This window comes from Crocodylus porosus, unplaced genomic scaffold (genome assembly GCF_001723895.1).
Source record: "Crocodylus porosus isolate Cpor-Errol unplaced genomic scaffold, CroPor_comp1, whole genome shotgun sequence".
Classification (NCBI taxonomy): Eukaryota; Metazoa; Chordata; order Crocodylia; family Crocodylidae; genus Crocodylus; species Crocodylus porosus.
The window spans coordinates 307,476-331,398 of NW_017728929.1; the positions used below are offsets into that span (position 1 = coordinate 307,476).

Below are 23,923 nucleotides of genomic sequence, written 5' to 3' on the forward strand. Positions count from 1 at the left end.
GGGGGAGGGGGCGCAGGGCCAGGGCCGTCCAGCGCCCTCTAGCGGCGCGCTCCGGCCAAGCGCGCACGGCACAGTCGCCCAGCGACGCTGGGCCCGGGGCAGCCCCCTCCAGTCGCTGCGGGGTGCGCAGGCGCGGGTCCGCAGCCAAACACACAACGCGGCGCGCGGCCTGCAGCCCGCTCCAGTGCGTAGGCGCGCACCCCACCCCTATGCACTGCGCATGCGGAGCAGGACGCAACCGGGGGTAGTGGGTCTCTTACCACAGGCCGCACCTTACCGGCGCGGTGTTGTTGCGGTCGTAGGCGCCACCCTTTCCCTTCCCCGCCCGCCTTGTACACACGCAGATGCCCCCCCGTTAGTGTTATACATACACACCGCTTCTTTCACCGCCAGCGTTGGACACACACGCACACACATACCCTCACCAACAACGCTGTATGCCCACCAGCCCCCCACAGCCAGTACTGTGCACACCCTCACTGATAATGTGTGCATGCACACTACTAGCATTGCACATGCATGTACGTACACACCTTCACCACCAGTGCTATACACATGCGCACACACCCTTAGTGGCAGCATTGTACATCCCCCCCAACTTCCCAAATTGTACACACACACCCCCTCACTGCAAGTGTTGTGCGTGCACACGTGCACACACACGCTCTGGAGCCCCTCCCCAAAACTCCATTACACAAGTCTGCTGTGGTACACAGCCCCCTCACCGGTACATGCAGGCTTGACCTATACCTGCACACACCTTGGGACTTAGCTCTGTGCCAGTGCAGGGCCACCCTCAGGCGCATACAGCCACGCGCAGCCCCGCTGCCCCCCACGAGGCATACACCACGTGCTCATGCACAGTTCCACCTCCACCACCGTCTGTCACCATCCTGCCTTCCCCCAAGTGCAAAGCGCGCCTTACTGCCTCACGGGGCAGATGCACACATCTTGCTTCTCCTGTCAAAGCATCCCAAGCACAGTTCCAAGCCTCAGTGCGCCACCACCACAAACCCCCATAGCTGGCCACTGTGCCCTGTTCCTCACCCCCACGCTCAGTACATCCCCATGACATGCAGTATACACACAGCTTATAACACACATACCCATGCGCCAATGTGATGGCAACTACAGAAACAAGTTTTCTTTAGCATAACTTTTTTTTTTAACAACAGCAAGGCATTAATTGACAGTCCCATTAAATACAAAAATACCAGGCTTAAGTCCCTTTGTGGACTTAAGTTCCTTATGGGTGGAAAGACCTGAGAGAAGCCCTTTAGAAATCTCTTCACTGTCTGATGGTAGAGGAAAGTCAAACAAGTACCCTGGACCCATGTATGACATGCTGCAATTGCCACTAAATAAACCTAACTGGATCTCAAAGACAAATCCAGTTATTTTAACAAGTAATCCAGAATCAAAGACTAGAAGAGCACACTGGGTTACAGTTTCTTAATCTAGACATCCATAGGTACATGCGGTGTCATAGTAGAGGATTTCTTGTTCTTCAGTAGAGTATTTTGTACATCTAAAGAACAACTCTTGTCCTTTGATACTGTTCACACCATCAGGTATAAGGACAATGGATCTGGATAATGTTCTAGGCTGGAATTCATGCAGAGTATGTCTTTCTGAAAACGCAGCGTATAAACCAGTGGTTGAACAGATGCAGATAGTATAAGCTATGTCCTGCCTCACCTCCCATAGCTAGAATCGAGGGAAAAGATCTATCAGGCAAGATGCTCCTGGAATCAGAAAAGCATCTTCTTGTGATGCTGTGGTTTTCCTTCCAAGAGTCTTTTTGTTATCCTTGGACATTAAATGGTCTCCTTGTAGAAGACTTTATTTTTAAAAAGTCTGATATATAATAAAATCTTTCAGGACAAATTCATGTGAATATGGGCTTTTCTGTTCATCTTAAATGTTGTTCTTCTCCAGGAAGATGCAGTGCTATGAGATTTACTTGCTTAAAGATGCATCACTTCCACAACAGAATGGGTTTCAATGCCATTATCCTCCTTTTTTTTTTAATAAGAATTTGGTAGAATAAAAAACTTTCCTCCTGATTTCTGGAGGTACTGGTTCTTTCACGTTTAACTGAAATAGAGTTTATCTTCTGTTGCATGAGGGTGTAGACAAATACAACATTCATTACATATTAAGAGGCCTAAAAGCATAATAAAATGAGCAGACAAATTACACATAACAGTATTATAGTAAAACCTGATCGTTCCTGTATTGAAAAAACTCTAGCTGACATAGGGATAATTCTGATACTGAATAGAAGAACCCAATTCAGAGTATGTCCATCTGTGCCATCAACCCATATAAAGGAATTGATTATCCTAATACTATCCCACAGTGGCTTGTTTTTTTCTCCTCGTCAGGCAGTTGTACTGTGCCCTCCTCCCAAATCTACTGCTCTGGGATCAAGAGCATAGCATATGACCTGACTTCTTTAATTAAGGCGTGAATGTACATGGCTGGCATTTTTTGTGGGACTACTATCCTGCAGATTTGGCTTGTTGAAAATAATGCACCCAAATACAGACCCTTTCACCCATTACCAGGCACCAATGCTTCACAGTGTTGGGTGCTATATAGTGCTTTACTAACTGGTGGTGAGTAGATGTTCCTGCACCACAGCCATTGAAACAAGACTGTCTACAAAAAAACAACTGTGATACAGAGGGTAGCTCACAATTACAACACTGACATTAGTGCTAGCCAGAGGCCAAGGTCCTAAAAACCAAGTACAAGAGAGAACAGAAAATCAGCCAGGTTTCAGGAGCTTACAGGGCAACATGCTTTTACTATGAAAAACTATTTAGGCTCATGGTTGGAGAGAAGTCCATCAAGCTGCACTACACTGGCTGACTCAAGGTTGGACTGACAGCCATCCAAGGACAGCAAGATGGATTGTGGCCAGTGATCAGAACCAGAATCATGGCCAGTGACTAGTGACCAGAACATAGCCAGTGATAGATATATTACCCATCAGGCAGACAGTTCCACTGAAACCAGCATCAGGGAGGACCATCTGCCTGTTGTGCCTGCACTCTCCTAGCACTCTGGCCCAAGTCAACTGGAACAAAATGCCCTGCCACAGAATGCCTGGGTGGAAGGCAGTGTACCAAAAATGTATCACTGGTAAAATGCCAGGCCATCCCCAGCTGTCCCCAGGCAACCCTTGCATATCCACCTTTTGGCTTCTATTAGGTCAACCCATCCTGGTCCCTAGTTTGTCGGCATTTAGGTTTTACCTCTCTAGCTGGATGTGGTAACCATGAGGGTATGAAGGATGCAGGTCTAATGGGCTTTCCTTGCCAGAGGCACTGTAAATCAAAATATTCCACTTCCTTGTCAGAGGCACAGCCTGGGGTGAGGGGCAGTTCAGGAAGAGGATTAAATTGGTTTTCCCACTCCAACTTTCAGCCTAGCTATGTTAATTAATCTTCTGTCTGGGATAATTTAGGAACAATCCTTGGTCTGTGTGGAAAGTTCACCCAGGTGAATTTTAAGTTCCTTCCAGCTCTATGATTCTAGGAGAAGACTGTATGGTCAGAATGAGGGGAAGGTGAAAAAAGAGCAGAGGAGATGCTGGCTAACCTGGTGGACCTGTCAGACAGAAGGGAATTGGCTGCAGAGGAACAGAATACACAGCTATTAGGACCTCTGCTGACCTGGTCAGGAGGGGACTATCCCAGGCCAGGCATGCAGCTGTGTATAAGACATACAAGAAAGAGGCAGCAGACACAGTAGTTGGTAAAGGCAGACAGTACACATAAATCGGTATAAATGATCAGAAACCAGTTCAGATCTGTAACACAACAGAAGTTCAGTGCACATAAACCACTTTCAAAATGCCTGAAACTAGCTTAAGAAAAACCTGGATGCATGTAGTATCAGACTTAACTGATTTAGGTTAAATTGGTTTATTGAACTTCTGTCCCAGATCCCCTCCCAATTCAAGTTAATACAGTCCCCTGCATCCCAGGATATTTGGTCCCTCCCCCACAAGCCCCACCCCCACCTTGCAAGATGGTTGGGCTACCCTTGGCCTAAGCTGTCTGCTCCAGCGGAGCAGGGAGGTATGATTTAGTGCCTCCCCTAGCTTCTGGACTTGGCCACTGCAGGCATGTGGTTGCATTTCCAGAATCAAAAGTGAATGTCTGTTCACTTGATTATCAGTTCAATCTATGCAGCTGAGACTAACCTGTAAAGATTTAATCAATTCAACCTTGGGCTTTTTGACTGTCTGTACATAGCCAATAAGCTCTGTATTGAGACAGAGACAGCAGTCTCTGATAGCCATCCTCACATGGCAGACTGAAGCAGTGCTCTGCTTTGTTCTTCATGCCCAGGCCCTTCCTTCCCCAGGCATAAGCATTCCCACTTCAGGTTCAGGCATTCCCACCTCGAACCCGAGCTTTCTTCTCCAGATCCGGGCCTTTGCACTTCAGGTTCAAACTCCTACTCCCTGGGGAACACAGCACTTTACAGGAATCTTGGATCCCTCTGGCCCATGCGATGCTACTCCATCACTTTGTCCTTGTGACAAGGCAGCAAGTGCACCATCACAAGAAGTCCAAAGAGCAGCAGGGGAAGAGAAACTTATTGCAGCAGTGAGATCAGACAGCGACAGAGCTGGGCAGAAGGTCATAGATTATAATTGAAAGAACCAGCTGGAGGAGCCAGCAGAGCAGCAAATTGGGAGCCATGTCAGGCCACCCAACAGAAGCTAAAGCTGCGGCTAGTCAGTACTTGGTTCCCCAAAGAGGGAGCAGTGTGAGCAGAAGCTTGTAAAATCGCACGGAGGTGTCCTATCTAGCTGTATTGACCACTGATGACAAAGAGCTACATAGTTTCATAGTTTCTAGGATCAGAAGGGACCTGAGTAGATCATCTAATACGACCCCCTGCCATGGCAGGAAAGAGTACTGGGGTCAAATGACCCCAGCAAGGTGTTCATCTAACCTCCTCTTAAAGACCCCTAGGGTAAGAGCCAGCACCACTTCTCTTGGAAGTTGGTTCCAGATCCTAGCCGCCCTGACCGTGAAGTAGCACCTCCTGATAACTGAGACGGACTTACTTGTGGAAAGGTAGGGGACAGACAGGCTGCGTGAAAGCCTACACCAATCTGGGATGGTGAGTGCGGGACTTCTGTTTTGAGTATCTAGACCAAGAAGAAAAGCAGAGACTGAATGAGTGTATTTGGGGAAAGCCGAACACAGACGAGTTACCCAGAAGAGGAGTTGAGAGACTTTATAGTTGTGGCCCATGAGCATGGGAATTTAATAGGAAGCCCTGGAGTCCAGAGGACTTGTGTCCTAAGGCTGACAAGATAGTGAGTGACTCACAGACCCTATCCCTATGAAGGGAGAACTAATAAAGTGGAGATAAAATGTGAAATTAACATCTACACTGAAAAACCTGGAGTGGTAAGGGCACGGGATGGGGATGGTGGAGCTCCATGAAGCGGAGACAGCCAACTGAGTTGCAGGAGCAATCAGCTGATTTTCTTCCCAGGTTACATCTTCCTTTGGTTTGTTTTCTTTTTCCATTCAAGACATGGCAGGTGAGTTCTAAAGGGGACTATTAGGCCCTGACAGAGAGACTGCAACTTTCTACAACAAGATCCCTGGTATGGCGAGATCTTCCACAGTCCCCAAAGACCCTTCTTCATTTAATGACATGTAGTTTGCAGGACAAGGTCAAACATGCAATTTGCACTCCCTCTGCCCCTCTTTACCACCTGCCATGCACAGAGTTCCAGAAAACACCCTAAATCCAATCCCCCTTGATAAGAACTTTGCTTTTAAAAGTTGGAGCCCTGTACATTTTGTCTTAGTCTTTCATAAAGACACAGTTATTACAATAAGGATATTTATTGTCCAGTCCTTTTGTTAATACATTTATACTAATGCCCCATCCTCCCACCCAGTGCTTCAGAAGCACTTGCAATACTTTGCTAAGGCCTATCTCATTAAAAAAACTTTTGTGATTCTCATTCTTTAGAGTTTGATACCAACCCACAAACCTCTGGCCTTCACCATCCAGACTTCTGTAACAGACTGACTCCTGGCCTCATGTATGTAGGCCACAATGGTCATCTGGAACAGGTAATGTATCTGGGTATACACCCAATGCCCTTCACCACTTCTTGAGATGTCCAAAAGTGCATTCCATAAGCCATGCAGCAGCTATGCAGCTGACAGTTGGCCACTCCTTCCTGGTCTATTCAGTGTAGGACTTCACAAGCTAAGGGAGGGGGGACAGGCCATATTCTAGAGTAGAAGTGGAGGGATTGTGATGTCTTCTGGTGCAATGCTGAAAGCATGTGGGTAAACGTTCCTCCCATCATCAAGAGGACAAAGCTGTCCTTCCAAAGCATCCCAGCATTGTGGACCTTGCCTGACCGTCTGGTAGTCATAGGACTGAATTGACCCAAGGAATCTACAGTTTCTTCAGCACAGTGAAGCAGTAACCTTTGCAATCAACATGCTCCAAGATGGCCCCAAACCAGTTTGGAAATCCATATGGACAAATCCAGCAATGACCACCTGTGGACTGGATAGACTGAGAATGCACGGTGCCAGCACTTTCTGGATGGGCTGGATGGTCCACGAGCATGCCCATGTTCTGGGTGGTCAATCCAACTGTAGATTTACCCACACCAAATTGTTTGGCTATGGGCTGGAGGTAATTCAAGACTGTCAGTGTTCAAATGTCCTTTTCTTAGGGACAGCAACAAATATTTGAGCAGTTTTGTACACCAATATAAACTACACTAGTGCTTAGAGTGGACAGATCACCAGCTCTGTTACAGTAGTGACCACAGTAGGAATGACTACAGTGTCTTATCAGTAGATTGTGAGGAAGCCTGTAATACAGTGGACTGCTTGAACTGAACAAATAAGATAGAAGTGAATATATAAAACCTACAGTGGCGTAGTTTACATGTGCAGTTCTCCCTGACTTTTCTTGGGCTAACTCTATGCCAGATTTGAGTCAGTTGCACCGGTACAGACATACACATTGTATGTCCACTTCTTTTTTATACCAATATGAGGATAGGCTACATTGGTGTAAGTGGACTGTGTATCCAGCACTTTGTCTCCAGTTCCTGCTGTAGCTCTTGCCTACTCATGTCTCCCATTTCTGCCCTGGTTTCTGGCTAGCCTAGTCCCCAGTTCCTTGATTCTGCTGTGAATCTTCAGCTCCTGTCCTTTGGGTTGCTTTTCTAACATGACTATTCCGAGAGCAACCTCACTTTAATGATTGTTCCAGACTGTAGTGATAGAAGTTATAAATTAAAGAGGCTCCCTATCAGGATGCTGAGGGATTTGGAATTGGGAAATAGCCCTCTTAGGTAGCAGCTAGCTTGTTAGGTAGTAGTTATCAGTCAGTTAATTAGTTATAGACAAATAAAGTGTCTGTAGATGTTGCATACCACTCCACAAATAAAAGTATATTCTTCTCATTCACACGTCTGTATTTATTGAATCCAGTCATCACTATACAGACTACCTATACTGTGATCATAGCATCTGGGTCCTTTGTGCCCAAACACAAAGTGCTGGATGGGGGTACATCATGTATAGCTTCTGACAACTGTTCTCTAAACCACCAACAAGGAAGGTATATACATTGATCCCAATTCTCTGGCACGGTCCTACAAAGGACAAACGAAACCCCTAAAGTCCTGTTCAACCTTTCCATTATCCCAAGGATGGGGGTGTATGAGTGGTGCAAGCTTTGCAGAGCTCTACAATCTCACTACTTGTTGAAGCATTTTGAATTCAGATCTGGTTGGAAGACAAGTTTATCTGGGTAAATCTGATATCTTTTATTAGACCAACTCAAATAGTTAGAAAAAGTCTTCTTTGCAAGCTTTTGGGTACAAATACCCTTCGTCAGGCTGAGGAAGCATCAGCAGATGGTCTGTGCTCTTCTTGGATAGAGTAGTAAAGCAGCCAGAAGCTAGTATGTATGCAAGAAAGAGTCCTCTGGGAATGATGTTGTTTCTTGCATAGGCTTAGAAAATATATGTCGCTGTTGAGGGTGGCTTCTTTCATGTTGTGTAATTTCCATTTCAAATGGCAAAATTCAATATCTTCCATGTTTCAGGGGTTTAGGTTGTAGCTGTGTTGGTCTAAGGACCTAGGCAGACAAGGTTCTTTGGGTAAATCCAATATCTTTTATTAGACCAGCTCAAATAGCTGAAAAAATTCTTCTTCACAAGCTTTCTGGTACAAGTACTCTTTGTCAGGCTGAGGAAAGCATCTGCAGATGGTCTGTGCTCCTTCTGGATGGAGTAGTAAAGCAGCCAGATCTGGCTGGAATTCACCTGGGACCCCAAATCTGGTGCATAATTCACTAGACACCTCTACTACTATCAACACTTCTCAACTCCTTATCAGATAAGTTTCAAGTGATTTTGTGAAAGAGTATACTGATTGCCAGCCCCATGTCTCTGGCAGAAGCCCAAGAACATCCATAGTGATATGCTGCATTGGTGTCCCCATGAGATAGGGACTACTCTGGTCTTAGGAGGACCTTTTTGGTAAAGCAAAGTATCACATTTCCATTACCACATTTCCAGTGCACATTGCATGCAGGTTATGAAATACAATTTTCCTTTTAGCTTGGATAAGGCTTTTGAAATCCCAAGATATCCAACAGTTTAAAAAAAAATCAGTAACCTCAGAACCTCTTTTTTTCAGTTTGTCTGGTATAATTCCAGGATACCCATCCTCATAACCTACTGGCTGCTCTCAACTCCTATAAAACATTTCATCTTTAAACTCCAAGCACTTATGATGGGAAAGCCTTTCTTGTGGTATTCTAAGGAAACGATACTACTTCTAAGTGGCTTCACTTCTCAAATTATATTCCAATCCTGCAAGATTCTGGTACCAACTTTTTTCTTTGAGAAACTTCTTGCTGCAATCAAATCCATTCTTGCAATGCCTCATCTATTGTCCTGATGAAAACAGGAATATTTGCCCTAGTGCACTTTTCTCTTGCTAGGATTGGTGGAATATTTTAACCATAGTACTTATTCCCCAACCAGTTTGCTTCAGAGAATGTTTACACTGCATTAACTGCTGCTTGTGAAAACATCTCCAGGCTAGCTTCAAATTAGCTAGTTGATGTAAGCACAGTAGCCCTGGATGGGTAGAGCACTGTATGCCTTCCAAATGGTACATATAAAGAAATATATAAACCTTGCATCACCAACTAATATCTAGCACTACAGCTTTTTGTTCCGTCTACACAACACCTGGTTTTCTGTTGAGACATGGGTTTTCACTCTGTGCGCCTCCATCCACCATCCTGATCAAGAGGCTTATATGTCTTTTCTTCTGCCTGACAAAAAAAGGTTAATATTCTTCCTTTGGGTAAGCTCCTTCCTCCAAAAATATGCATAATATAAATCTCAACTATCTAAAAAAAGAAGGAAAAATGAGGGAAAAAGGTTAATAGAAGTTCCAGAGGAAAAACTGAACTGGAAAGGAAGCAAAGAGGTGAGTTTTCTCTATATTTGGGATAGCTTTCACTGAAGCGAAGCAACTTGCCTTGTCTAATTGAGGTAAGAGAGAGCTAGTTAGCTAGGCAGGGTAGCACCTCATACAAAATAACTTTTTCTAAGCAGCAGTTGACTTCATCAGATGCTCTGGAGGGCCTGAAGGAAGCAGAGAAAGCAGTGATTAGAGTAAACAGGGTAGAGAAGAGGAAGAAAAAGGAGAGTGCTGCTCAAGAGTGGCTGAGAGAGAAAAATAGCCCATCAAGGGACATCAAATTATAAAAACTAATCCAGATGATATGGTAGGAATTGGTAGTCTAGTCTCTACCAAGAGCCACGGTCTGTATTTCCATCCCGACTGTCGTCTCTTACAGGTTACTTTTGACTGGCACTCAAGCCACAGGCAAAAGGAGAGGCTTTCTGACAGTGGTATTTGTTACTGGGCAGAATACTTGAGCTGATCCACTCTACGGATAACTTCTTGTTCCGCAATTTCCCAGTCGATGCATTTCCTACAGTTTCGTTTCCAGCCAGTGGAAAAAACTAAGTTATGTTTTGAAATGCTTAGGGACCAGCAAAAACCAGAACCCAAACGTGCAGTGTTGTCTGCGAGCTCGGTACCCCGAGACAGCCTGCCTCGTCTGAAAACACTTCCCGCCTTCCCAGGAGCGGAAGGAAAAGGAAGAGGTCTCCGAGGCGGCGTGCTCCACATCGGGGGAAGCCAGGCCTCAAAGTCTGGGCGGGGGTAAGGGCGAGGCTGCTGCTCAGAGGAAGCCGAAGGAAGAGCTCTCTCCGACCCCCGGACTGGGGCAGGGTGGTCTTGTCCCTCTCCGGGAGAGGCGGCGCCTGTCTGCGAGGAGGAGACGAGTGAACCCAGCTGGTTTAAACGCAACCCCAGGCGCCGCACTCCGCACGGGAGGAAACCCAGCCCGCCCCACGGACACTGCCTGGGCTGGGGCTGGGGCGGGGGTGAAAGAAGCGGCGCGCGCATGCGCACGGCGAGTGTCGAGCTGTGGGCCGGCGATGGCGGCGCTGAGGCTGGCGTGGCGGCGGTGGGCGCCGCGGACTCCACACCTGCGCTTGTGCCTGTGTCGGGCCGGCTCGACCGCGCGCTCGCCCTCCGTTCCCGAGCGCATCCAGGAGAAGCGGCGTGCCGCGCTGCTGGGCGGCGGACAGAGCCGTATCGACGCGCAGCACCAACGGGTGAGCAGCAGCCCCGCCCCCATGAGGTATCGCCCCCCTCTGACCTCTCCTTGCCCCCTAAGCCCCGCCCCCGCGAGGTTCCCCTGGCCCCTCCCCCAGCGTCCCGCTACCTGGGGCCCGACCTGGGGACCACTTGGGGCAGATATATTCGAACGGGGACCTGAACCCCCCCTGCCCTCGCAGCTCCTAGCGCTGCTGTAGGAGCACCCGCCGCGGCTATTGGGCGTCTCCTCGTGACAGGGAGCAAGCGAGTAGCCGTGTCCTTGCCCTCGCATGTGCAGTGTGAGGGCTTCGAGCTCTTTGCGTCAGCAAGGAACACAGAACGGAGTGGAGACGTGACCCGGGGCGCTGTTGCCTGCAAATCACGCCTTTGGCCCCCTGTTTGAGGAGCCGGGGGGGGGGGGGCTCAGGTTGCCTTTGCAGGACGTGTCAACGTGCAGCCTGTGCTAGCCTGCCTGTTTGCATTGTGTGCATTAAGTGCAAAATAAAACCCAAGTCCCTGGTTCCTCATCTGGAAAGGATTTCACTTAAAGTTCATGAAGTGTGCCAGATGTCCGCTGCTTCAGCTCTTCACATGCCCTGGTGTGCCTGAGCATGTCTCCATTGCTGAGCTGTTGAAAGGCACCGTCTGCCTTTGGCAGTTAGTCCAAAGGAGAAATAAGAGCCTAGCTTTGCAACTGGGTATGGGAATCACTTTTCTTGGGCTATGAACTGATGTTGTGTTTGTCCCAGGACCACTCCTGCCTACGTTTCTCCTGGAACAGAAGAATCACTGAGCGGATGGGCTTGTACACACACAGTCAGGGTTTAGTGAGCAGCTGAATGCACTGCTGCTTTTCTGCTAGTGATCCAACAGTGCAATCCTGGGACATCCATTTGGACACGCTTTGCAGTGTTCAGGGGCAAGCTGTTAGCAGATATTATCCCATGACCCTACTGTGGCCTGTCCCAGGGCAATGGAAGTGAATGTCTGAAGGATCATGATTTGCTTTGGGACAATATGGATTTTCCCAGGACAAATGCAATGTCTCTTCATAGCCCATCTGATGTATTATAGGTCTGCATGGTTTCTGCTGTAATTCAGGTATGATTACTCCCTCAGCAAGTAAAGGGTTGCCTTTGTATGGCTAACAGCCTTAACAGATATGGTTGCCTTGTATGCTGTTATATTGAATATTTGCCTGTTGTAGGTCTGTTCTGGCAACTATTGATCCTTCCTGGTGTATGCAGGAGATATCACCCAGACCTTTGATGCATACACCTAGTCAGGAGTTTTGGGAGGAGTGGAGGCTGCCCAGACCTTTCCTTTGGATTCTGTCTCAGTGCCCTAAAGGCCAGAGTGGGTCTAGACATTTGGTGCCTCCAAGGCTGTATTTCTGTATAAGTGTCCAGGAATTGAACCCAAGTCTCTGGTGTGGAAGGCAAGGGACTCCTGTTGTAGGTCTAGTGACAGATCAAATATCCTTGAAATCCTTTTTTTACTGTACTGATGCTAAAGGGATAGTTGTAGTTTGAGATTTCGTGGCAGGTTATTGCTGGCTTACTTCCATTGTAACTATGGCTATTAAAACCTTATATTAAACACATGGGGAAATGGAAAACAGTCACAGCCTTTGTAATGTAAAGGATTAAGGCTTTAATACTAACAGTTTCCTTGAATCTCTTCTCTTTTAGTTGTAAAGAGTCTTTTACAGTTATTCGAGGCTTAGACAAGATGGTGATAGGGGTGGCAACATCACTTGCTGATCTGGACAGCTTAGGATGGTTTTCTGGATCAGATCAGTGAAGATTCAGAGGTATTGATGTGCGTCCCAGGAAAAAATGGGTCAGCAGCAGTCCTTGTCATGAAGTTGTCTAAGCCCTGCTCCGCTTTTCCATTAAGGGATTCCCATAGATTATGCCCAAGAAGAGGTACAACCTCATACCATTAAACCAATCAAAACATATTTCAGTGATATCAGAACTAAACATTTACTCCCATTTCTGGCTTTCTCAGCACCTTACTAGGTCAGCTCCATGCCATCTGGTTTGTACCAGTTTCTCAGTATTTGCTGACTTTTACAAATAGTTGTATGCAATGTGAAGTTGGGCAGCCTTGTCAGGCTGTGGCTTGGAGTGACCCAGCTTCAGTCAGAAGCAGGTAGCAGGGTGGGCACAGGGACCTGCCTGCAATTGCTGTCATGATACCACGGGTAAAGCTCCACTGTGGTGTAGTAGGAGAAGCCCTATGCCCATAGGCCAGGTCCTATGGCTTGGTGGGCCAAATTTTTGCCACAGGCTGTAGATTGTCAACCCCTGATCTGGAGTAAACTTAAATGAAAATCCTTGACTTTGTCCAGCTTCTACTTTTAATAATTCCTCCAAACTTTGTTAGTTATTTGCCAGCAAACTGGTTTTAGTTTTGTTAATGATGAGCTCTTTATTCCACATACATTTGCCCTCTCCAAAATGTTCTTCTGTGCCTAATTAAATTTAAAGCCACCTTTTTTACACCATCTTCCCATCCCTTCTGTGACATCCTGAACCTTCCCAGACTAGCAGGCTCTGTGTGTAATATCAGAGAAGCAGTTACCACAGAGGCTTTTACACCTTATGTTGGGTGCCAACTGTTATTTCAGCTGGCGGTAGACTCTTGCACTCTACATCTGCTTGATATCTAGCCAGAATCAATTGTAAGGATTTTTTCCTCTCACCTACTTAGGCAGTCAGCTGGACTCGTGAGCTTCAGAAAGATGAGATCAAAGAATTCAGGTTCATTGACTTTCCAGGAGGCTGTTTCAGATTACACTGATGTACTCAGTGGTGCCAAACTCTTACCAAGCTGTTACCTTGATTTTCCTGTTTACCCAGGAAATCCAGCCAGTCACACTCTGGCTCCATGCCCTCCAGCTTTCTCTGTTGACTCTGGCACCTTCGGGTTTGCCTTTGCTGTATAGGGAATGGCTGGTACTTTCAGGGCTTGCAGTACTCATAACTGCTGATGTCCTGCTCACTCTGAGTGACATCCTGTGATGAGCAGAGCAGACCCTCTTCAGCATCCCCTGCTCACTCTGCTGCCTCTGTGGTAGTCCCATTGCCTATGTTTTGGCACCATAATTGAGACTCACTGGCTTGTCTCCAAGAGAAAATGATCTTGGTCTAGTAAAGAGTCAGTACTGGGGTATGATACTTTGAGGGGGGAGGGTTCACTCAATCCTTGTATTTTTAAATGCATTGATTTATCAAGAAATACTTAGTTTATGAAAGGTAATACTGTTGAATCAACATTTATAATATCTGTGGCTGCTGGGAGCTCAGCACTTTTGAAAAACTGATCTTGGTTTTAGAGCCTAAGTATAAACCTAGGAGCTTAATTTTGGGCTCCTGTTTTGGAAAGATTGGCCATGGTTATTTTTAGGGGAATAAAAAGGAACTGCTTAGTAATGTATTGCTCTTTGTCCATTGCTCAATAACATCATCAGCCAACTTGAACTCCAGATAGGACCACAAGCCTCTACTACTCTTCCTCCTGCTGATCAAATTTTTGCACACACCAGTGCACAGGCGGTGGAGAGAAAGCAATGGAGCTTATCTGAAAACTTGATCAACTTGATGTTTTCCTTTGTTTCTTTTGTCTCTTTTTTTTCTCATTTGTTGAAGCGTCATATATTGTAATAACTTCCCCAAATGGTTTGAATTGTGAGAGAGAACTGATTTAAGGAAAGGATTCCACAATATGTGATTTCAGTTGCCTTTGAGAAAATAATAAACATCTTAATATGAAAATAAACTCTGTTCAGTGTAAAGCAAGACAGCCATTATATCATGCAACTTTTAATGTATTGTATGTTAGAAACAAGATCCCTGACTTTCTCCCCTCAACCTCCTGCTGCTTCTGTCCTGATGTTCCCTTCTGTGATAATGCTTTTCCACTCTGGTTTGCATCCTGATTCTTTTAAGGAAAATCATCACAATGTCATTTATTTAAAATGTTGTGGGAAGCTGCTTAGTGGAGTAAGTATAGGGTAGTACTAATGGAATATTTAATATATATCAATAGGTAATATTTTGGGGGATAAACTTCCTAGTAGGTCGGAACTTCATCAAATTGTGATTTTACTGAATGTTTTTTCTTGCCTTCCAGGGAAAGCTGACTGCAAGAGAGAGAGTTCTTCTGTTGTTGGACCCTGACAGTTTTGTTGAATATGACATGTTTGTGGAACACAGATGTTCAGATTTTGGGATGGAGGCTGATAAAAATAAGGTATTTCTATGTTTATTTCCTCTTCTTTTTTTAATTCTTCAGTGTGTAGCAATTCATCAATTCTCAAATAGGCTCCTGAGGGGCATTATAGACACTTTGATTTTTTTTTTCTTAGGCTGCTTGTTTTTCACTCTCCTCCTTGCCCCGCCTTATTTCCATTTTATGTTGTATGCAGGGCATGCATCTTTCTTTTAGCTTCCCTTGGATTGAATTTCAGTTTTTTGAAGGATGCCTCTTTGATTCAGATAATCTCTTGACCCTTGCCTCTTGCACATTAATGCTTCAAACATCACGAGTTACGAGCCCTGGCAATGGCCACAAATGAAACAAAATTATGGCTGAATGGACTTGAACTTGATGCTGGAGTTACTGTATGAAATCTCTGTTATGTCAAGCAGACTAGATGGTCATAGTGGTGTTTATGACCTAAGTCCATGATATACATCTGCCAAAGCTAGCTTATCCTGGTGAGTGGCTGGTGAATGACATTGTGATGTACAATGAAAACAGATTCAGTTCATGTCCTTGGCACATCTGTGAAATAGTGAGAGGTGTCAGGTGCATCACAGAGGGGCATAAACATAAAAATTAAATATAGCAGCTAAGGATTTGACTGGAACTTACTGCAAATATAACTGTGCACCTGAATATACATGTACATGTTCATGAATGCAAATATATCAAGAGCAAAGTAAATGTATGAAACACATTAAATTGGAAAGGTGAATCAGGAGCCCCAAAATTATGAGGCCCTGCCAATCCAGTCTAATGAGAAAGATTCCTCTATTTAATTTGCTATTAAATCAGTTTCATAGACATTAGGGGCTGGAAGGGACCTTGCGAGATCATCAAATCCAGCCCCTCTGCCATTTGCTCTCTTGGCCTTTTATCATGTGGGTGACTCTCTTTTGGACTCTCTCTCAAGCTTGTCCACATCCCTCCTGCAGTGGGGGGCTCAAAACTGGATGCATTACTCCAGCTGCGGCCTCCATAAGGCTGAGTAGAGCAGGAGGATGATGTCCTTTGTTTTGCTTGAGATGCATCGGTGGATGCATGCCAGTGTTTGGTTTGCTTTGCTGACCACGGCATTGCATTGGTGGCTCATGTTCATTTTGTGGTCAATCAAGATCCCCAGTTCTCTTTCGGTCATGGTGCTAGCAAGCATAGCACTGCCAAGCCTATAAGTATGATGCTGGTTTTTCCTCCCGAGGTGGAGCAACCTGGACTTTTCTATGTTGAATGCCATCAGGTTTTAGTCTGCCCACCTTGTGAACGTGTCCAGGTCAGTATCCCCAGCCTGTCTTCTAGTGTGACTGCCCTGCCCCATACTTTAGTGTTGTCCACAAACTTTGCCAGTCTGCATCAGACCCCTGAATCCAGATCACTAATGAAGATGTTGAAGAGCACTGGCCTGAGTACTGAGCCCTGAGGGATTCCACTGGTCACCTTGCGCCATGTTGATTTGCTCCCATCAACTAATACTTTTTGGGTCCAACCCCAGAGCCAGTTCCCCAGCCAACAGACGATGAGATGGTTGAGGCCACAGTTCCCCAGCTTAAGCATGAGGACATCATGGGAGACCAAGTCAAAGGCTTTCCTGAAATCCAGATATATGACATCAACCTAGTCTCTCTTGTCCAGGCAATGCATCATCTGGTTGTAGAAGGAGATGTGGTTGGTCAGGCAAGACCTTACAGTAACAAAACCATGTTGGCTGGCATTCAGAAGGTTGCCTTCTGTTAGTCTGTTGCTGATGGGTCCCTTGATAATTTTCTCCAAGATCTTTCCAGGGATGGACATCAGACTGATTGGGCCTGTAATTCCTTGGATCTTCCTACCTTCCTTCCTTTCTTGAAGAGTGGGACCACATTGGCTCTTTTCCAGTACCTCACCCAAGCACCACAAATTCTCAAATATCTTCACCATAGGGCGTGCTGTGATGTGTGCCAGCTCCTTCAAGACTCTTGGGTGCATTCTGTTCGGGCCTGCTGACTTATGGATGTATCGCCTCTCGAGGTGTTCTCTCACTTGATCTATGGCAATTGTGGGCCCATCTCCTGCTCTCTGGATGTTTTGTGTCCTGTCTGACAGGGTGACCCCCTTGGGCATGTGAAAAACTGACGCAAAGTAATCATTTAGGGGATTGGTCTTTTCTTGGGCATCAGACGTCAGCTGCCCCATTTGATCTCACAAGGGTCCAATGTTGCCTTTGTTCTTTCTCTGACCTCCCACATATCTGAAAAAGTATGTTTTGTTATCCTTGATTCTGGTGGCTAGCCTGAGTTTGGTTTCTGCCTTGGCTTTGCTAGACCACTCTCTATAGGTGCAGGCTATTGCTGCATAGTCCTCCACGGTGATGATCTCTGTTTTTCATCTGGTATAGGCTTCTCTTTTAAATTTTAGGACCCCAAAGATTATAAATTAATCTTATACTACCAATTTCCATTTATTTTGGATTCAGGACTACTTTTTAGAGATGAGGTGGGGCAGGAGGGACCAGTGGGTAGGTAACAGTTTGGGTCTTGGGCACTACAGTATTATCAGAAGGTTTGGGACTCAGTTTTATTTTTGGAAGTTGGGAGCAGTTGAGGTTTGACACTGGAGAGAAGGGTGATGGTGCTCCAGGTGTTGTTTTCATCTGGGCAAGCCCCTTTCCCCCATAACTAATTCTGTATTCTTCTTGTCAGCAAACTGGTAAGAGCAGCTTAATTCCTTTCCTTCTTATCCTTCTCTTTCTTTTTCTTCTCCCTTTCTTGTCTGTCCCTTCACATCCCCTTCCCTACAGCAACTTTAGCTTCCGTCACTTTTTCACACTACAAGAGCTTTGTTCCTTGCCTTTTCCCCATTTAGTCGCTAAAATAAGGAAGGTGATGGTTAATGCTAACAATGTTAGACTTTAGTGTTAACATCCCATGGGAACAAAGGTAGGTCAGGACTTGCCAGCTATTATTTCTGCAGTCAGAAACTTGCTTATGAAAGTTATTTATGTGTTTGTACAGTTATTTATATCATAGCAGCACCCACGCATCCTTTGCAGGTTTGGGGTCCATTGTACAGCACTCAGACATAGAGGAAGAACATGCCTATGTTCTATCATGGGTATTTGCCAGGCTTCTGGGCTTTGCTGGTTGCCCCCTCCCCACCTTTTCTGCTCTGTGTCAGGGTGTTTTTAAGGGTCTTGGCTACAGCCAAGGCTGGGGATTTTGACTGGGGTGGCCAGTGCTCCTGCTGGGACCAAAGTTGGAGGTTCTGGACTAGAAGGTCTTGCCCCTCTGATCAGAGTGAGACCAATCTCCATATTTGGGGTCAGGAAGGCATTTTACCCCATGGTCAGATTGGTATGGACAGTGGGGTTTTTTGCCTTCCTCTGTAGTGGGTGTGTGCGGCACTCTGCTGGGTTTAAATAGGTTTAAATATTGGCCTGTTTTGGAGAACCAGCTCAGAGCATTGTGAACATGCTGTGAAGGACAATTGCTATGTATTTCCTTCCTTTTTTGATGCCAAGTTCTTTTGGGTTTTTTTTAGTATTGCCTTAATTCCAAGCTTCCTGAAGTCTTTTAAAGAAAACTACAGTGTTCTCAGATATATACCCGTTTTAAGTTATTTATGTTATAGTAGCACCCAAACATCCTTTGCAGGTTTGAAGTCCATTGTGCAGCACTTAAATGTAGAGGAAGAGACCGTTCTTTCCAGAGAGACCATCTTAGTTGCATCCTAATGATATTTTTGTCTGAAAATTCAGAACTTGATGTAATTGCACACATTATTGCTGCTCTGATTTATATGTGCTTTGATCTGTCATGCAGTATCCAGGCGACAGTGTGGTGACCGGCCAGGGCAGGATTAATGGGAGACTGGCTTATGTCTTCAGTCAGGTATGAATTTGCTTTTTGTCATTTAAATGTAGTGAGCATCTTACTTTTTCAGTCTCTTCATACTTGTTTCTGTCCTTCAGCATATTTACATCATTATTCAAAATGGTCATTGAATTAAAATAATAATACCCACTGTTTCACTCTCATGCCAGCTTGGGTAGCACAGAGGCAATCTCATTGGGTGGACTGTCCTGCCCCATCCTCCACACAGCTTTGGAGGATGAAGGACACACCACAAGGGTAACATTCCTGAGATGACAGCTAAGTGCTGGAGGTTTACATGACAGTTACTGCTCAATAAGGACGAGTCCATTGATGGAGAAGGAAACTTGAAAAATAGCTGTGTGGTCAGCAACAATTTTCTGTTCAAACTTAATATTTTTTTAATGGTATTTAGCTGAAAAAAGAAAGCATTACCTTCTGACTGACCCTTGTAGTATAGCAGTGTATAAGTGTCCCTGGGGCCTGCTTGTAAGAATAGACTGGAAAGGTTGATGGCAAACTCTGATGTGAAAAAGAGGCAGTCATAGACATAAGTCAGAGTTCATCCCAGAAGATGGGAGTGGCATTTGTCAGGGTATTTAAAGAACCCAGGTGTGGGGTGCATATCTTTCTAGGTGAGAAAACTGTTATCACTTCAGGGTAAGATGACTTGTTGCTGATATCTTAAGAGAGATGAAGTCTGGGAAGACTCAGGAAGCCTAAAGAGAGAAGAGTTTCAGTAATCAAGGCATGAATTAATGATAAATGACTGAGCAATGTGTTGGGCTCACAGCATATTCAGCCTTTAACCCTGATCCTGCAGCTGGATCTGTGTGAATGGACCTTACAGGTGCATACACCCTGTCAGTTAGTGAAGTGATGATAGAATTTAGAGTTGGAGATTAGATAGAGTTTGGGCCTGAAGATATGCAGGAAAACTTGTTTTTAAGGGTAGGGTTACTTGAAAGAACAGTGGTAAATGGAATAAATGTTGGATTTTTCTTTTAAATTAGGTTTTTATTTGGGTTAAAGACATTAGACACTGCCTGTAAGATTTTTCTTATCTCTGTCATTTTTATCTGGTTACCTAACAATACTTTTCCCCCTCAGTCCATCTTTTTTCCCTTTCACTATTCATTTGACTTGTCTGTTTAGACTGTAAGCTCTTTGGAGGAGTGACTGGCTCTTCCAGCGTTTGCATATATTTTGCTATCAACTAGGACACTGGGTCCTGAGTCATGGATAATGATAAAAACAAGGAAAAGATATGTCTGTATAGTATGTATGATAATTTACTGTTACACTTTTTGCATTAAAATAATTAATGAACTTCATGTTAAATATATGTTATATGACTTAATGTTATATATATAAAATGTGAGATGATCTTTGATTTGTGAGTTTGTTTTGGAGAAAAGCCAAGAGGATAATCAGTTCCCAAGCATCTGCCCCCAGCAGTTTCTTGGAAAGACTAATGCAAGTGTATTTGGTTATTGAAATGTTTCTGTACTTGATTTCAAAATTTGTTTCTTTTTTAGGATTTTACTGTATTTGGTGGAAGTTTGTCAGGAGCTCATGCTCAGAAGATCTGCAAGGTGAATATTGGACAAGTAGATAGTAAATAATGTTAGGCTAATATCTTGAAGAACAAGATTTGTGTTACTTCAGTGACCTGTACTTATGTCAGTAACAAGTTGAAAACTGCAGTCTCCTTTATGGTAACTTGGGGAGTGGTAGTTGATAAGAAGAGTTATACTGGGGATCCTCAAAGGTACACTGAATTTTATTGGATATTCTGCAGTTTTGCTGAATTGATCTGTCTGTTCCACTTACTGCAAGGCTGACACAAGAGACCCACAGAATGCCCTGCATGAAGTCACTGACTGTTCTCCAGATAGTGTTTGTTATAGGATTATAGACTGACTTGGAAAAAAACTGTTGTAGTGAACAGTTCTTTTAAGGCTTCATATTTATGCTAGGAAAATAAAACATATCAGTGTAATCTGAAAGTCAACAACTGTACAGTTTGGAAGTCACCTTGGTCCTCTGAGCCATGGGTAATAAGTCCTGTGTACTCCTTATCCCTTGTCTGCCTACCAAGTGGTTATTAGAGGGCTGCACACAAATAGCACTGCATTCTAAAGGAGGCCTGACTACTCCAAGAAGAAATTGTCAAAACTAATCACCATAAGCAGGTCAGTGAAAAACTATCTTGGTTTGCAACAGACATTTAAAATGACAGCAGCCCCCCCCAAAACATCTACAATCCGTTAAGAAAGCGTAGAAGAATATGAAAATATAATTCCCTCACCAAGATTCCTGTGTTAAGACTCTGGCGTTTCCTCTCATAAAGGATGCAGCAGAACTAGGAGGCTGAGGTGGAAGAATGATCGGAGGCATGGGAGTACTTTCAGGTGCAGAGGGAGGAAGTGTGACTTTTTTTTTTTTAGCTTTTAGACAGTTGAATAAGAGCACAAATGGCAACTTTTCAAGACTGAATGGTACAGAGAAGATAGATCAGGTATCCTTTACTTTTCCTTGTAATAGAACAAGGGATGAAATTGAAAAATGCAAACTTAGGTAAATACTCTTTTAGCCAGCACAAAGTTAGTCTGTGGAATTTGCTGCTATTGGTTGTCTATGCCCTCAGTCTCAGTGATTCTAATATAATAAAACCCCTAGTGTGTCTGTCTGTTTGTCTGTCCATAACGCTTTATTCACACTCTGATTGGTTGTCTTGGCAGCCAATCACAATTCTGACTGAAACAACAAATCAGAGTGCTCGGTGCGGACAGACCCACATGCTGTGCCATGACAGCAGAGACTTAGGGGCTGGAACAGGGGGGCGAAGCCAGCAGCACTGGCCTCGTCCCCTCTGCCCCCAGCCCTGGTCCTTGGAGGCAGCAGTGGCACGGGGTGCTGGTAGCTCAGCACTGGCCTTGCCTCAACTCTGACCTTGCTGTTGTATCCAAGGGGTGGCCATGCCCTGCTGCAGACAGACAGGAGCGGGGGATGGGAGGTGTGGTGGGTCCCACAGAGCCAGAGGCAGAGCAGCGGCACCGTGGGGTGCTGGGTGGCAGTGCTCTGGCCCTGCCTGCCCCCACTCATTCATGACTGGCCATTTGCTAGTAAATGAATAAATTAGGAAATCAAAAGGTTAGAGACTTGCTATGGAGCAGCTGACATGTAATAACTATGTGCCTGCTTTTACCCTGCAGTGAGCAGAAGCTAAACTGCAGTGAGGTTTATCCCTATTTTGTTGACATGTAAACTGCTATGGTTTAGCTTTCATTCACTGCCCAGTAACAGGGTGCTAGCTGCTCCTGCCATTTTTTGATTTCATAATTTGCTTGTTTGTCCATGCCTGAGACCTTAAAAAGATTCAAAAAGGATCGGTGGCCATCTATATGGATAATGAACTCCCTTCTCATCAGTGCAGAGGCAGAAAAAGATCTTGGAGTCATCACTGATGCCAAAATGAACATGGGCTGGCAGTGTAGGGATGCAGTCAGGAAGGCCAACCGTACCTTGTCATGCATCCACAGGTGCATCTCGAGCAGGTCCAAGGAGGTGATCCTCCCCATCTATGTGGCACTGGTCAGGCTGCAGCTGGAGTACTGCATTCAGTTCTGGGCTCCACACTTCAAGAGGGATGTGGACAACATGGAGAGGGTCCAGAAGAAGCCACTTACATGATCAGGGGGGCAGCAGGGCAGGCCCTGCAAGGAGAGGCTACAGGACCTGAACCTGTTCAGCCTCCACAAGAAGGCTCAGGGGGGATCTAGTGGCCTGTTACAAACTAGTCAGGGGGACCAGCAGGCATTGGGGGAGTCCATGTTCCCCCGAGCACTGCCAGGAGTGACCAGGAATAACAGTCACAAGCTGGCAGAGGGTAGATTCAGGAGGCTAGATATCAGGAGGCACTACTTCACGGTCAGGGCGGCTAGGATCTGGAACCAACTTCCAAGTGAAGCGGTGCTGGCTCCTGCTCTGGGGGTCCTTAAAAGGAGGCTAGACAAACACCTTGCTGGGGTTGTTTGACCCCAGTACTCTTTCCTGCCACGGCAGGGGGTCGGACTAGATGATCTGCTCAGGTCCCTTCCAACCCTACCAACTATGAAATGAGAATACCCACCGATGTGGCTAAAAGGGATACTTAACCACCCAGGTTCAGCCTTTGGCTTTTTAGTATGTTTTTATGATATTTTTCCCTCATCATTTCCTATAATAAACCTTTCATATTCATTATTCATCTCTTCCTTGTGTGTTTTTCCAACATGGTGTTTAATGACATGATCTCATGCTGTCTCGTTTATGCATCTCTTCTCTTCCACATTCATTGCGTGAGTCCAGTAGTGAACGTGGGAGGTTTACATACAAACTAAATAAGGCAGGAGTTCTTGTATTTAGCCAAAAAGTTGGATGACATATTTGAGGCAGGAGGATCCTTTGAAAATGGAGAATTAAAGACTCCTTTAATGTGCGCTATTCAACTTGGACACTGAACTTTAGCTGCCATTTTTTGATTTTTTTTGCAATTTTTTCATGTGGAATATGAAGTGTTATTTTGGAGTATAGAAGTGGGGAATGCAATCCAATACATGTAATTTGTCTCTTAATTGAAACTGGGCAGGTATTAATTCTGCATCTGGCCTAATTAGGAGTTTGTATTTATTTCCAGATCATGGATCAAGCTGCCATGGTTGGAGCTCCAGTGATTGGGCTGAATGACTCTGGAGGAGCCCGTATCCAGGAGGGAGTGGAGTCTTTGGCTGGTTATGCTGATATCTTCTTGGTAAGTAGCCTGTTGGGTGAGCTGGCAGATGCTTTCATCTACAGATGTAAAAAAGTTTTCTTTTAATTTGGATTTTGTGTTGTAGTTAAACTTCAGCATGCTGTCTTTATTTTCCTTCCTCATATAATAGTCAGAGAGCACTAGAGTGGGACTTGAAAGGCCTTGGTTCTGTTCCTGATTATCCCCATTTTACATCTGTTTCCCCATTTATAAAATGGGGATAATAATTCTTATTTCCTTCTTAAAGTACTTGGAGATATATTGTTGGAAAATGCTACATGACTTTTATATTTATT

The 23,923-nt window shown here is 45.0% G+C and overlaps 1 protein-coding gene across 1 annotated transcript in view; it reads left to right on the forward strand.

The window, feature by feature from the left end:
• Positions 1 to 10,537: 10,537 nt before the first annotated feature.
• PCCB (propionyl-CoA carboxylase beta subunit) overlaps positions 10,538 to 23,923 on the forward strand; it is a 43,000-nt gene continuing 29,614 nt past the window's right edge. Inside the window, exons 1-5 of the mRNA XM_019542858.1 lie at positions 10,538 to 10,732; positions 14,856 to 14,975; positions 18,782 to 18,850; positions 20,371 to 20,427; positions 23,514 to 23,627. Of these exons, the coding sequence (XP_019398403.1) occupies positions 10,553 to 10,732; positions 14,856 to 14,975; positions 18,782 to 18,850; positions 20,371 to 20,427; positions 23,514 to 23,627 (540 nt within the window). The 5' untranslated portion in view covers positions 10,538 to 10,552. The remainder of the gene's footprint in view (positions 10,733 to 14,855; positions 14,976 to 18,781; positions 18,851 to 20,370; positions 20,428 to 23,513; positions 23,628 to 23,923) is intronic.